Source organism: Callithrix jacchus, chromosome X (assembly GCF_049354715.1).
Source record: "Callithrix jacchus isolate 240 chromosome X, calJac240_pri, whole genome shotgun sequence".
Lineage (NCBI taxonomy): Eukaryota > Metazoa > Chordata > Mammalia > Primates > Cebidae > Callithrix > Callithrix jacchus.
The window spans coordinates 16,936,831-16,952,605 of record NC_133524.1 but is presented as its reverse complement, the minus strand read 5'-3'; the positions used below and the strand labels follow the sequence as shown (position 1 = coordinate 16,952,605).

Here is a 15,775-nt window from a genome sequence, read left to right as displayed (position 1 = left end):
TAGGAATTGAACCCTGAGTCCGGGCCGCCATTGTGATGGCAAAGACCAAGAGAAAGTACTGCCACGTGGTTTTAAGGTCAAGCTCCCAAGGACATAAAGCACGATGAGAGGGAACCCTTATGCAGTTTTTCTTCAAGGACCTGCAGCAGAGTTTGTAATTGCCCAGTTTGCTGGGGTGGCTTGAACAGCCTACAGGGGTCCTAGGCCCACATTCTATCCTAAGGTACCCCTCATTATGACAGCACAATACAGAAAGACACATACAGCATATCAGATTCACTATAGCTTAAGAGTAGCTTCACAAATCCTTTTTCCATTAATTAAAACTTTACAGAGGAGATAAACAGTGATTTTTTTTTTATCGTTCATTCAATTGATTTGCAGAGAGAGAGAGAGAGAGAGAGAGAGAGAGAGAGAGAGAGAGAGAGAGAGAGAGAGAGAGACAGGGGCCAGAAGTCTGACTGGTAAGAAATTCTTACTGTTTTGTCAGTATGCTTGGCTTCTGAGTTTCCTTTCCTTGAGCAGCCCTAGGTACTCAGCGGGCTATACCACAGCCGCAATACAAAGGAAAATTATCTTTTTCTGTTCTGGCCAGAGCAAAATATGTGTGATAAAACATAGACATTAGCCACTCTGCCTAGCACCCAATATCACACTGGCGAGGCTCAAACTTGCCCCTGGTTGGGCGCTATCATTATGAATCCAACCTCCAATAAGGAGTTTCAACTTGTCTCTTGGCAAGACGGTCACCCTGAGTAATAGAAAAGATAAGAAGGGGAAAGGAGAGAGAGGGAGAAAAGCATCGCCTGAGGCATGGTGGGGAAGTCAAAGAGCTCAGGGAGGCCAGAGAAAGATGTACCCAAGGCAGCGACACTGAGAAGTTCAGGCGGCCACTTGTCGGGCGTGAAGGGATCTTTTCCAGCAGTCTCATCGGCTCTCAAGTTACCTCTTTTGGTCCTGTACATGCCTACTTCTGTCACCCATAACTATCAGCAAAGAATGCAAGGCAGATTAACCCAAAGAGAATAGCAGTTAACATCCCATAGTGCCAAACCCATTCTTAGCAGAGAAGGACTTTACTGAGAGAGGCCTCTAACCCCCTTAATCTTAGGAAGGACTCTAAACTTCCTAAGTTGTGCCTTAAACTCAAGGTCAGTCAAGCATCTTTGCTTTATTGAAAGGAGACTTTAACCCTCTCTGTCGTAGGAGAGACTCTTAACTCCCCATTCTGTGGTCGCTAGAAAGATGTTACCAGAAAGGGATCTCAATCCAGACCGTAAGAGAGGGTTCTTGGATCTCACTCAAGAAGGAGTTCAGAGTGGGTCCATAGAGTAAAGTGAAAGCAAGTTTATTAGGAAAGTAAAGAAATAAAGAATGGCTACTCTATAGACAGAGCAGCCCTTTCTTGATTATATTTTCTTTTCCTCATGTCTTAGATTTTAGGTTTTATTTTTAATTGACAGAACTCTTGGGGGCAGCATTGCATCATGAGGTTAGAATGATCTTCCTGGGTTTTCTGTTGAACTGTTTCTGTTGCGTTTGCCTAGGTCTCTAAAGTCTTCTAACCAAGGAATTTTCATTTGCCACTATTTAATTAGTATTTGAAATCTTAGGCTGGTTTTTCCAATTTAACTCTTTCTGATGACCTAGGAGATCTTAACATTTTTGTAAGAGTGCGTTGAAAGAACCTTAACCTATTTTCATTGTGTCTTTTCCCAGTGGCATTCTTAGTTGAATTGTTTCCCAGTTAGTATGCTCTGATGCCACAAAGACTTATCATAAAATATATGTTAAGGTCAGTTGTGTGAAATTGTTACAACTTCTTCATAACATTGGGAAGATTTCAGAAAAAAAGTTCAGGGTGTGAAGTCACATAATTGATTCTGAAAATAGAGCTTGAGCATAGTCACTAGTGATTACACCAAGCATTGCATGAATGGCTGAAAACACTATTTTAAAAAATAAAAATAATGAATAGTCAAGTTTACTCTCATTTTGTGTTGATTTCAGTGGTATTCTTGTGCCTGGAGGCTTCGGAGTCAGAGGAACAATGGGAAAACTGCAGGCAATTTCTTGGGCAAGGACAAAGAAGATTCCTTTTCTGGGTAAGACTCATGTTTATTGACCCTAATTCTGAGTTTATTAGATTTTTGACACCTAGGAGGGGTTACCGTAAAGATGTGAACTCAGATTTGAAAGTTCAGGTGCCAAAGAGTCTGCTGTAGATTTAGTAAACTATATTCCAAATTTGGCCCATAGCCTGTTTTTATAAATAAAGCTTTATTGGAACACATCCATACCAGTTGGTTTACATATTGTCTATGGCTGCTTTTGTGGTTCAGTGTCAGAGTTTCAGACCCTATGGCCTGCAGAGTCTAGAATCTTTACTATCGAACCCTTTACAGTAAATGTTTTTCATCCTAGTAAAACTTGCTGCTATTCTGGCTGGGTAGCAGAGGCTGGGAGAGGGCTGCATATGTAACTGTGCTTACCTTCTCCAATTCCCTCCTCAGTCTCCAGAGTAGCTGGGACTACAGGCACATACCACTGTGCCTGGCTAATTTGTGTGTGTGTGTGTGTGTTTTCTCACAGAGATGGGGGTGTTGCTATATTACCCAGGCTGGTCTCGAACTCCTGGGCTCAAGCAATCCACCTGATTCGAATGCCCAAAGTGCTGGGATTACAGGCTTGAGCTACCGTGCCCACCCGAGTTGAGCCTTTTTAAGGCTTTTATTCAAATTGTGAAGTGTGGCTTCTGTGCCAGGGAAACCAGAGGAAATGGGACCTTGAGGTGGGAGAGGCAGCCCTGTAGCTGGGGATTCAGGCAGGAGGGGGACTGCGGAGAGTCTGTTTCCCACAGTGCAGTGGACCGCTGGGTGGGTTTATGAGCCGAGTGGATAGGCTTTTACTGCCAGCAGACCATTTATTTCCCCCATTACCTGCTCTTTGATTAGCTTCTTAGACTGTCTCTTCTTAGGATCCATTTTCAAAATAGAAGCCTGGATCAGTTACCCTGATACCTTGTTTTGTTTTACTGGTCTAAGCTCATCTGGGCCATTGTTTTCTTTTGAAGTTTTTGTCTAAATGTGACTAATGTTCCTCAGATGATTTTAATGGTATGGAATGGTCTGCACGTCTTTAGCTTTCCCTCTAGCATAGCCTCTCTTTACGTCCCAGCCATGTGGAACTTTCTGAAATCCCCTTCACCACCACCCCCCAGGACTCAGCTGTTTCCTGCTTATTGACTTTTGTTCTGGCGTCCCTGATACATTGATTGCTCCCTTCTTTGTTTCCTCTGTGTACCTCTTATGTATCTATCAGAGGAGCATCTGGGATGCTCTTTGGCATTTGTTTAGTGGAGAGAATTGGTGGACTGCAGTGAAGGCGGATGTGGGTTTGTGGCAACAGGCTTGGGCCACACACGTCTGCCTTCCTTCATCACCAAGCACTCTGTTTAGTCCCCTCATGTGTCTCCTTCCCTACTGCCCACCATGCTCAGGGCCACGGTGGAGTCTCCAACCCCCACACTGCTACTTTTCCTTACAGTGAGGGTTATGGGGTTGTCCTGTGGGTTAGTGGCCTGACATCCTGTAGGCGCTCACCCTCTGGCCAATCCTGTGTTTATGGTTGTGAAGTCACCATGAGAAGGAGTGGGAGATCTTAGCCCAGGAAACTCCCTCTGAGTTAGGGTGAAGGAATCAGGCGCTGCAGCCCACCGAGATGCCTCGACTCAGGGACAAATCTAGAAGGTGGCAGATTTAGAAGGTGGCAGATTTGTCCCATGGACCCCTCCCTCCCTCCCTCCCTCCAGCCGAGTCTCACTCTTGTCGCCCAGGCTGGAGTGCAATAGTGCAATATCGGCTCACTGCAACCTCCGCCTCCTGGGATCAAGTGATTCTCCTGCCTCAGCCTCCCAAGTAGCTGGGATTACAGGCATATGCCACCAAACCTGGCTAATTTTTGTATTTTTAGTAAAGACGTGGTTTCACCACATTGGCCAGGCTGGTCTGGAACTCCTGACCTAAGTAATCTGCCCATCTTGGCCTCCCAAAGTGCCGAGATTACAGGCATGAGCCACTGCCACCCAGTTGACCCTGCCCTTTTCTGACCTCGTGTTCCTTCTTTGTCAATTCTGGGCCTTAGGTGGCTTCTTGATAGTCTAAGCCCCTGCCCTGCTCTCTGTCGGGGATTGTTCTGAGGGGACAGCAGGGAGCAAAACGGGCAGAGTCTTGCTCTCTGGGAGTCTGCATTCTAGATGGGGGAGACAGGCAGTCAACAAATGAATTGAAAATATGAACAAATACAAAGTGTATTCATTTGCTTTGCATATGTGCTTTTTAAAATAGGAGTTTGTCTTGGGATGCAACTAGCAGTGATTGAATTTGCAAGAAACTGCCTTAACTTGAAAGGTAAGTTTGAGATTTGTTAATGACCATTTATTTAAAAAAAATTCTCTCTTCAAGTATTTTTCAGCACTATTGGTGAATTACTGAACTCTTTTCTTAATCTTCAGATGCTGATTCCACCGAATTTAGGCCAGATGCCCCAGTTCCTCTGGTAAGTGGCTTGTTTTTTTCTGGGTCCAGTCATTGTCATTTGGGTCTTGGCTCTTGCCTAAATTCACAAGGGACTATTGGCTGGGCATGGTGGCTCATGCCTGTAATCCCAGCATTTTGGGAGGCCGAGACGGGCAGATCATTTGAGATCAGGAGATCGAGACTAGCCTGGCCAACATGGTGAAACCCCATCTCTACTAAAAATACAAAAATTAGCTGGGCGTGGTGGTGGGTGCCTGTAATCTCAGCTACTTGGGAGGCTAAGGCAGGAGAATTGCTTGAACCCTGGAGGTGGTAGTTGCAGTGAGCTGAGATTGTGCCACTGCACTCCAGCTGGGGCAACAGAGTGAGACACCCTCTTAAAAAAAAAAAAAGTATATGTGGGGGGCTATGATTATTTTTTCTTTACAACACCAGAACATTTTAAATTATTATTATTCTTACATTAAATTCCTTTGTTCTTGATAGTTCATCTTCTCAGCTGTGCCTTAAAGACAGTCACAGTCCTGGACTGATTTCTCTGTTGCAGCTTTCAAGCTTAATGTTTAGGAAAGGATTAAATCAGCTGTGACAACAATTTATAACATCTACTATAAATAAATGAGCTGTCCTGTCTCCAGACTCATCGCCAGTCTGCCTATTTTCCACACTGGTGGTCATCTGTCTTTCTAAAACAAAAGTGACAGTGATTCTGCTGCCAGTCCTCATCTTCCATCAGTTTCTTTCCCTTAAAATATTCAGTTGAGGATTCTGGGCTGGGTCCCAAAGCTATTGCGCTCTGTCACCTGCTGCTCTGCTGATTCATCCCAAGGCGTCCTGATTCCTCCCAGGCTTTAAGTTTTTTGCTTTTTTGTGTTTTTTTGAGGCAAGGTCTCTGTCACCCAGTCTGGAGTGCAGTGGCACGATCATGGCTCACTGCAGCCTAGACCTCCTGGGCTCGAACCATCTTCCCACTTCATTTTTTAAAAATTTTTTGTAGAGATGAGGTCTCACTGTGTTGCCCAGGCTGCACGCCTTGAGTTTGATGTTTGGACAGTCTGAACTCATTTTTCAGATGCAGTCTCAGGTTCCCTATACCTGAGATGTCCCCCTGCCTAAAATCTCTCTCCTCCCGGAATCTCAATAAAACCAGTGAATAATTTAATTAACAACAACGACTCAGCTACCGACAACTTCCTGTTCATCTGGGGAAGCCTTTCCTGACCTCTTCACTTTCCCTGCCTTCACCTTCTGCCCCGTGCTACTGTGCTCAGCGCTAACAGAGCAGAGCGCACTCTGCAAGGTGATGGTTGGCCTTCAGTCAGCCTGTTCGCCAACCGCCTGTGCACACCCAGTCGTGTCCCTGATGCTGGGCACCTACTTCTAATGGAGCTCGCACCTCAGAATCACAATTGGATTTTTAAATAGCTCTTTTGAGAGAGAATTCATAGACCACAGAATTTAGCCATTTAAACTGTATAATCCAGCCAGATTCGGTGGCTCATGCTTGTAATCCCAACAATTTGGGAGGCCAAGGCGAGTGGATCACTTGAGATCAGGAGTTTGAGACTAGCCTGGCCAACAAGGCGAAACCTTGTCTCTACTAAAAGTATAAAGAATTGCCCGGGTGTGTGGTGCATGCCTGTAATCCTGGCTGCTTGGGAGGCTGAGACAGGAGAATTGCTTGAACCTGGAAGTGAGCCAGTATTGTGCCACTGCGCTCCAGCCCTGGGTACCTAAGACTTTGTCTCAAACAAACGAACAGAAAACTGTATCATACAATGTTTTTTAGCATATTCACAGATCTGGGCCACTCTCATTACAATCAATTTTGGGCCATTTTCATTACTCCAAAAAGAAACCCCACACGCCTTAGCTGACATGCCTATGCCTCCTGTCCCCACCAGCCCCAGGAAACCATTAGTCTGATTTCTGTCTTTATAGATTTGCCTATTTGAATCATTTCATATAAATGGAATCATCCAATATGTAGCCTTTTGGGGCTGCTATGCTTTTACTTACGATAATGTTTTCAAGGTCTGTCTATGTTGTAACATGTATCAGTACTTTGTTTCTTTTTATTGCCAATAAATATTTCATTATATGGACATGCAACGTTTTATTGATCCATTGATGGGCGTTTGCATTGCTTCTACCTTTTGGCATTGTGAGTAATGCTGCTGTGAACATTCATGTGTAAGTTTTTGTGTGGACGTATGTTTTCGTTTCACCAGGAGTGGAATTGCTGGGTCATATGGTAATTCTGTGTTTAACCCTTTGAGGAACTGCCTGACTGTTTTCCAAAGTGGTTGCAACATTTTCATCTCCTGCCAACAGTGTATGAGGGTCCTAATTTCTCCGTATCCTTGTGAACATTTGTTATTTCTGTCTTTCTGATGATAGCCATACTAGTGGATGTGAAGTGGTGTCTTATTGTGCCTTTGATTTGCAGTTTGTGCCTGACGGCTGAGGATGTTGAGCATCTTTTCATGTGTTTATTGGCTACTTGTGTGTGTTTTTTGGAGAAATGTACATTCACATCCTTTGTCTGTTTTAAAATTTGGGTATTTGCATTTTTATTATTGAGTTATAAGAGTTCTTTATATGTTCTAGATATAAGTTCCTTATCAAATATATAATCTGTGCTATCGACATTTGGGGACAGATCATTCTTTGTTGTGTGTGGGAGCTTCTGCCCACTAGATGCCAGTATCTCCCCCTCACCCCTGCCCAATTGTGACACTAAAAGTATCTCCAGATATTGTTAAATATCTCTTGGGGGCAGGGGCAGAATCACCCTGGTGAAAACCACTGATTTAGATAAATCTAATTCTATTTCTGTCCACTGTAGCCTGTTCACTCATTTCCCTTATGGTAACCATTCATTCTTTTTTTCTCGGTTTATCTTTCCATTTAGATGTAAGTAAAGCTGTATGTCTTTGTAATCCACTCCCCTTCTTAGGGAAATGGTAGCATACTCTGCACAGTTTGTTCCTGCATTGCACTTTTCACTTAACACTGTATGCTGGAGATCACCCCACAGAAGCACATAGATGTATTCTTCACTTTTTTATAGCTTGTAATTCAAATCATAATGAACCATAACTTACCAGCCAGATGGTACTTTTAAGGCTTATGCTCAGAAGGCCTAATACCAAGGAAGGGTTCCTTATGAGTCTTTGATATGAACATATTTCCTGACTAATAGCTGAAATGGCTATACCAGGAAAACTATGGGTTTTCTTTTCTAAGATATACTTCGGGATAGGAAGTGATTTTACCAGTAGATGCCACTGTTACATAGTGTTGGCAAGGTTAATCCTTTGATGGCTATTCTTTACTGGGAGTGTGTGTATGTGCATGAAAATAATTTTATACACAGGGTAAAAAAGCGCTGCAGAAAAGATACAGAACGGCCTCTACTTTGTCCCCACCTCACTTCAGTTCCCTTTCCCAGTGGCAACTACCTTGATCCATTTCTTTCTTTTTTATTTTTTTAAGAGATGGGCCATCTCATTATGTTGCCCAGGCTGGGTATTCTCAGGTATGATCATAGCGTACTATAGCCTCGAACTCCTGAGCTCAAGTTATTTTTCCACCTCAGCTTCCCAAGTAGCTGGGACTACAGAGGCTTAGCTGATGCATTTCTTTAGTTACTTCAGAGATGTGTGTGTGTGTGTGTGTGTGTGTGTGTGTGTGTGTGTATACCCACTTAGCCACACACATGTGAATATGTATTCCCTTTACAAAAAATCTTGACTGGGTACAGTGTCTCATGCCTGTAATCTCTGCACTTTGGGAGGCTGAGTTGGGAGGACTGCTTGAGTCTAGGAGTTCAAGAGCAGCCTGGGCAACATAATGAGACCTTGCCGCTACAAAAAAGAAATAAAATCAGCTGGGCATGGTGGAATGCACCTATAGTCCTAGCTACTCGGGAGACTGAGGTGAAAGGATCGATTGAGCCCGGGGGGTTGAGCTGCAGTGAGCTGTGATTGTGCCGCCTGGGCGACAGCGTGAGTCCCTGTCTCAAAACAAATCCAAACAAAACAACTTTATAGCATGCTCGAGACACTGTTCCTACCTTGCTTTGTATGCTGATCACTCCACATCAATGTGCAGGGTTATCTTCCACGTGCTTGCCCTGCTGTATACTATATGGCTGCATCCTTATTTATTTAACCAGTCTCGTATTTAGTTGTGCCCATTATTTTCCTGCTTTAAATCATGCTGTAAATTAGTATCCATGTGCATATGTCCTTGCACTCACGTGTGAACACATCTGTGGGGATAAATTCCTAGAAGGGGAGTTGCTAGGTCGGAGGATGTACACATTTTACATTTTGATGGCTCCTATACACATAAGTGAGATGAGAACAATAAAAGCTAATTGCTATTGAACATCTTTATAGCCTGCAATCAGTTTGCTGGAGAAAAATAGCCTTAAGAGCCAGCATTTGTATCAATGTCAGAAGTCTTATTTAAAAAAAAAGATGAAGGAGATAGAATCATAAGGCAGCAAGCACCGTGAAGCCTGCAGAGTCACTTAAGCTTGAGCAAGTAACAGTTACTTTGTGGGCTTTGGTCATTCTGGCTCTTCTAGCCAGGAAATTAAACAATTTGGAAACCAGGAGCTTTCTTTAGGGTATATTTACTTCCAAAATCTGTTCATGGGTCGTCATGACCCTCCTTTGGCATGCATGATTAGGGCTTTGGCTGATTATGAAACCAGTAGAGACACTGGCATCCAGAACAGATCCAAGAGAAAGTCTCTATTAGACACATAAAAAGAGAAATAGATTTTCCCCTAAGGGTTAAGGTAGTCTCTTTCTGAATCTCAGAGTGCCCAGGAGAGAATGAGTAAAATTTATTTTATTGTGTCATTTCTCTGCCCAATCCACAAGGTAAAATTGAAGGGTCTGGGACTTTGCAGAATACTTAGGGTTCTATAGCAACTCAGGTTTTTTGGCTTGCTTCAAAGTAGTCTCAGCTGCCTTCTACATAGCATTTAACCAGAAGCACAGCTGTTGCTGACTTACATTCTAACTCCATATCAATCACATGGCTGCTGCTGACATCATTGACCTTGAATTTGGCTTGCGATGTCTCCAGTTCATCTGGAGGGTAGTTCACAGTATTTTGGACTTTATATTTAGAATATTTTCAGCTTTTGAGGCATATTAAATGATCTCAATCTAATGTGTAGGCATGTGAATGTGCTTAACTCTAAGCATTTCTTTTCTGTTTGTTGAAAAAGGTAACTAAAAAATCTGAATTTACATATGATATGACACCCTGAAAACAGAATTCATGTTCCACCTTCAAAGGACATCAGCACACACATGCACACTTGGATGGTGGTATCGGAAAGGACAGGGAGAAATTCAAAGCATTTTAACAAGATGCAAATGGATATTTGACATTTTGGTATTTGATATTATTTCAATGTTCATTATTTATCATAGGTATGATGTCATTTATCCCTTTTCGATCCAGGAATTTTCAGGGTTAAGTGAATTTTACATATGCCATAGATTTGTGAAACAGTCACATAATTAAAAGCTGATTTTAATTTGCTTTTGGGTGAAAGTTGATTTTTGTTATACATTAAGCATAATTAATGCATAACATTTTCCTGCCTTTAGTTGAAGCCCTGTTTAAACTATTTTCCTCCTCTGTATTATTTTTTGACAACTTCATGTGGAATGCAAATTAAGAGGTGTTGAAAAAAAACCAGACAGCCCACTTAGAGTTATCTTTTAGCCAATTTTGATTACTTTGAGGATTGGTTTGCATTCACACTGTTGAAGTAAGCATCTTCTGACTATTAAAAAGATCATATAGAAATCACTTGGAGGTTAGTTAGGGCTAAAGACTTTTTTCCCATAAAAGCAATCATCAAGAATACAGCTATAGGCTAGGCACAATGGCTCACACCTGTAATCCCAGCACTTTGGGAGGCCGAGGTGGGTGGATCGCCTGAGATCAGGAGTTTGGGACCAGTCTGGCTAACATAGTGAAACATCATTTCTACTAAAAATACAAAAAAAATTAGCTGGGCGTGGGGGCAGCCACCTGTAATCCCAGCTACTCGGTAGGCTGAGGCAGGAGAATTGCTTTAACCCAGGAGGCAGAGGTTGCAGTGAGCCACGATTGCACCATTGCACTCCAGCTTGGGCAACAAGAGCGAAACTCCATCTCAAAAAAAAAATTACAGCTATAATATGGGTTAAATCTTTTTACAGACCACTCTGGGAGCCTAATACTCCTTTAATACTATCTCTGTGGGGATAGTAGGTTTAGAGTTGATATCAGACTGTTGGCTAAGGTAACTTTTCTCTACTCAGATAAAGAAAAATTCTTGGCTGGGCATGGTGGCTCACACCTGTAATCTTAGCGCTTTGGGCGGCCAAGGTGGAAGGATTGCTTGAGCCCAGGAGTTTGAGACCAGCCTGGTCAACATGGTGATACCTCATCTCTACAAAAAAATTAAAAAATTAAAAATTAAAAAGTTGGCTGGGCGCGGTGGCTCGTGCCTGTAATCCCAGCACTTTGGGAAGCTGAGGCAAGTGGATCATGAGGTCAGGATACTGAGACCATCCTGGCCAACATGGTGAAATCCTGTCTCTACTAAAATACAACAAATTAGCTGGGCGTGGTGTCATGCACCTGTAATCCCAGCTACTCAGGAGGCTAAAGCAGGAGAATTGCTTGAACCTGGGAGTCGGAGGTTGCAGTGAGCTGAGATCATGTCATTGCACTCCAGCCTGGTGACAAAGCAAGACTCCACCTCAAAATAAATAAATAAATACATAAATAAATAAGCAAACAAATCAATAAATAAAATAAAATTAAATTAAAAGTTAGCTGGGCGTGGTGGTGTGCACTTGTAGTCCCAGCTACTCAGGATGCTGAGATGGGAGGATCACCTGAGCCCAAGGAGCTGTGATCACTGCACTCCAGCCTGGGTGACAGAGTGAGACCCTGAAAAGAGAGAGAGAGAGAGTGTGGAGGTCTCAAAAAATTAAAAATAGAACAACAGTATGATCCACCAACCTCACTACAGGATATGTATCCAAAAGATATGAAATTATTATGTTCAAGAGGTATCTGCGCTCCTGTTTGTTGCAGCATTATTTATAATAGCCACGACATAGAATCAGCCTAAGTATTCATTGATAGTTGAATAAATAGGGAAAATGGAAGTGGATTACTGCTTGGCTTCAAAAAAGAAGGAAATTCTGCCTTTTGCAGCAACATGGATGAACCTGGAGGACATTATGTTAATAAGCCTGGCACAGAAGGACAAATACTGTATAATCTCACTTATATGTGGCATCTAAAACAATCAAACTAGAAGCCGAGGGTAGAATGATATTACCTGGGTGGAATGGGAATGGGAAAAATGGGGAGATGCTAGTCAAAGGGAACAAACTTGCAGTTATAAGATGAATGGTTCTGGAGGTCTAATGTACAGCATGGGGGCCATAGTTAGTAATGCTGTATTGAATACTTGAAATTTGCTGAAAGTAGATCTCTAGTGCTCTCACCACACACACACACACACACACACACACACACACACACACACAATGGTAACTGTGTGAAATGATGTGTTAGCTTGGTCATGGTAATCATTCCACAATGTATGCATAGATGAAAATATCATGTTGTATACCTTGAATATATACAATTTTCTTTTTTTTGTCATCCTGTGACTCCTACACCTACTTGCTCCCTGTGTGACCTTGGGTGGATTCAGCATGGCAACCAAGGACTTTCATGATCTCAAGCAGGCGTGCCCTCTTCATTCCTCATACCTGGCATTCCACCCCAAACATGTGCATGTTCTCTGAACTGACTTGCACTGGGCATGATGTGTTTGCTTGGGCTATTTTCTCTCTTTCTGAATGCCCACTGCTGTCCCTTTCCTGCATGCTCCCCTCAAAGTTCTTTCTACAAAGCCCAGTTGAAATACTACTTTTTTGATGAATCCTTCCCCTGACCTGGTCCCAGACTTACTGACTTGGAATCTCAGAGGTCTGGAAATTTGTATTTCTCATGGCATCTTGTATAGGGCCTTGCCCATAATAAGTACTTTATATATGTTGCAGTTGAAATAGATAATGTGGCTGGCCGCAATGGCTCACGCCTGTAATCCTAGCACTTTGGGAGGCTGAGGTGGGTGGATCATTTGAAGTCAGCAGTTCAAGACCAGCCTGGCCATCATGGTGAAACCCCATCTTAAAAAAAAAAAAAAAAAAAGAAATAGATAATGTATATTAACTCTGCAAGGGGCTAATTGATATCTTGAACTTGGGCTAAAATGAGAAGCTAGCGTGAGCTAGGTATCAGAACTGAACAAATCATGCACCACAAATAATAAAAGCCCAAACTATAGACTCACATTGGTTAGGAATGAAGATGTGAAAATCTTAAATAAACTATTAGAACGTCTAATTTAACAGCATTAAAGAATGATTGGTCATGACTGGCTAGTATGTTTATCCCAGGAATTAAATTAATACATTATATTGATTGAACAAAAGAGAAACCCTGTAGCGCCATACATGCTCAATATCCAAACCCGGTGCTCACAATCTCATAATGAACTAGGAAGAGACCAGTACTTCTTAAACAAGAACACCTTTTACAAAGCAGTGTCCAACAGTAAACTTCATGGTGAAATAGTAAGGGATTCTTATTATAACCAGCAACAAATAAAAGATGTGTACCATCATGAACAAAACAGTTGTTAAAATGAGACCAGGAAATGCTCTCCAGGGAGTGAAGCTGGCATTCTCCTTCCTACCTGTAGAGCTGTGATTCCATACAGCCTTTTGGGAACTCAGTTAGGTGGTCTGTTTGACAAACCATACGAATATCCATACCCTCTGACTCAGACATTTACCTCTCAGAAATTCTCCTAAGGAAATCTGAAATGTTGACAGAAATATGAATAGGTACTCATTACATTTACAGGAATCAGAAATGACAACGATCTACTCATCATAACATTTGGAAGAATCGGAAATGACAACAATCTAAATGCCTCACAGTAGGGAAATAGTTAAGACTATTATGGGGTATCTATACAGTGGAATGTAATGAGTCATTAGAAATGTTTAAGAGTTTTAATACCCTGAGAACGTTCTTGTGTTGAATTAGAATGACACAAATTGTATTTAAACATTCCCTCAACTGTTTATAAAAATCTCCTCTGTTTTGTGGTGGTTTAGAAATTACTTGTTTTTTTTTTTGTTTTTTGTTTTTTAAACAGAGTCTTGCTCTGTCACTCAGCCTGGACTGGAGTGCAATGGCATAATCTTGGCTCACTGCAACCTCTGCCTCCCAGGCTCAGACAATCCTCCTGCCTCAGCCTCCCGAGTAACTGGGACTGTAGGTGTGTGCCACTGTGCCTGGCTAATTTTTATATTTTTTATAGAGATGGGGTTTTGCCACGCTGCCCAGGCTAGTCTTGAACTATTAGGCTCAAGTGATCCACCTGCCTTAGCCTCCCAAAGTGCTGGGATTACAGGTGTGAGTGAGCCACTGTACCCTGCCACTTTTCTATTTTTCTGGTTAAGTTTCTAAATGTTTGAAATGGCTTCCAATGAATTTCATTTTATTATTGAGGGAAACTTCCATAATTATTTCCTTTCTTCCCAAATCTCCGCAAGTATACTCTTCTCCCAAAATTCGGATAGTTGTATTTTTTGATTATTCCGAATAGGAGTGCTGTGAGGCTAATCACAAAGAGCAGCAGCAGGGGATTTGCAAAGTATTCTCTTACTATTGAACATTTTCGTTTATTTTGTTTTCATAGGACACACATCCATATAGCTCAGAAATCAAAGTGTCCAATAATTTGTCCAGTGAATAGTGGCTCTCTTATTCCTGTCCTCCTCTTACCCCCCCCCATCTGCCCAGTCCTCTTGAAGCATGTAACCAATGAGAATACTTTCTACTGTGCACTTGTAGAGATTTTCCAGGAAATCTCAAGCACCTTTCCTTCCAAGTCATTATGTGCCAGCTGCTCATCTTGAGCCCAGTTTATTTTGGCCACCCTGTCCCCACCACCCCTGTGTTTACATCAACTGGTACTTCTCTCTCTCTGAGCTCAAACCTTCCAGAGACAAGCCTGGTACTGCCCAGCCTTTTATGGGCAGATGAGGTGGGAGTGTGGGCATGTGCTCCTCTGCTCACCTCAGAGAGCCATCCAGCTTCTGGAAAAATGACAGCAGCCAACTTGACAGAAGAATCCAGCATATACATTCAAGTTCACTGAATTAAAAAAAAAAAAAGGATGGGCATGGTGGCTTATGCCTATAATCCCAGCACTTTTGGAGACAAAAGTGGGTGGATCACTTGAGCCCAGGAGTTCGAGACCAGTCTGGGCAACACAGGGAGACCAAAAAGTAAAAAAAAAAAAAAAGAAATTGGCCAGGCATAGTGGCACATCCCAGCTACTTTGGAGACTGAGGTGGGAGGATTGCTTGGGTCCAAGAGGTCAAGACTGCAATGACCCATGAATGGGCCACTGCATTCCAGCCTGGGTGACCAAACAAGACTGTCTCAAAAAAAACCCCACAAAAACCAAAAACCAAAAAATCTAAAACTAAAAATAAGTCGAAGGTGGTACTTTGCAGGCAGTGATTTTCAGCTTGAGGGTAGGGCCATATAGCAGATTCTTGGCGAAGGTTTGTGTAGTTTGAAAAGCATTCAGTATCATCATTTTCTACACGTTGAAAGTAGAAATGATCCCATATCTTTCTGATGTTAACTACAGAAAGTACAGTGTGGCAGTCTGGGCTCTAGAACATGAGGTAAAAATAATAAAGGGCTTGAAGAACATTGTTTAAAGGCATGTCATATCACTCCCAGTGGGGTTACAATTGGGCTTTTGGTGGGGATAGCAGCAGTGGGGTAAAAAAAAGTCTTACTTCATGTCTAAAGCGCAGATATGCACACAGCACATAAACAGATGCACATGGCATCCCTGGAGTTAAAATTTCCTGGGGGGTGGCGATTAGAAACGAATGTTTAACACGGCTCCTTAGGAGGGTGATAATGACTTAAGAAAGGTTGAGAGAGGCCGGGTGCGACCTGTAATCCCAGCACTTTTGAGAGGCTGAGGTGGGCGGATCACCTGAGATAGGGAGTTTGAGACCAGGGTGCCCGCCTGTAATCCCAGCTACTCAGGAGGCTGAGGCAGGAGAATTACTTGAGCCCAGGAGGTGAAG

At 42.6% G+C, this 15,775-nt stretch overlaps 1 protein-coding gene across 32 annotated transcripts in view; it reads left to right on the top strand.

Moving 5' to 3' along the window:
* CTPS2 (CTP synthase 2) overlaps window positions 1–15,775 on the top strand; it is a 229,244-nt gene that overhangs the window by 39,035 nt on the left and 174,434 nt on the right. For all 32 annotated transcript variants that reach the window (XR_013531371.1, XR_013531370.1, XM_078362207.1 and 29 more), the window contains 3 exons: window positions 2,011–2,105; window positions 4,347–4,409; window positions 4,514–4,557. Coding sequence is in view for 30 of the 32 variants with exons in the window: in XM_078362207.1 (XP_078218333.1) it covers window positions 2,011–2,105; window positions 4,347–4,409; window positions 4,514–4,557 (202 nt within the window). In the remaining 2 variants the exon portion in view is untranslated. The remainder of the gene's footprint in view (window positions 1–2,010; window positions 2,106–4,346; window positions 4,410–4,513; window positions 4,558–15,775) is intronic.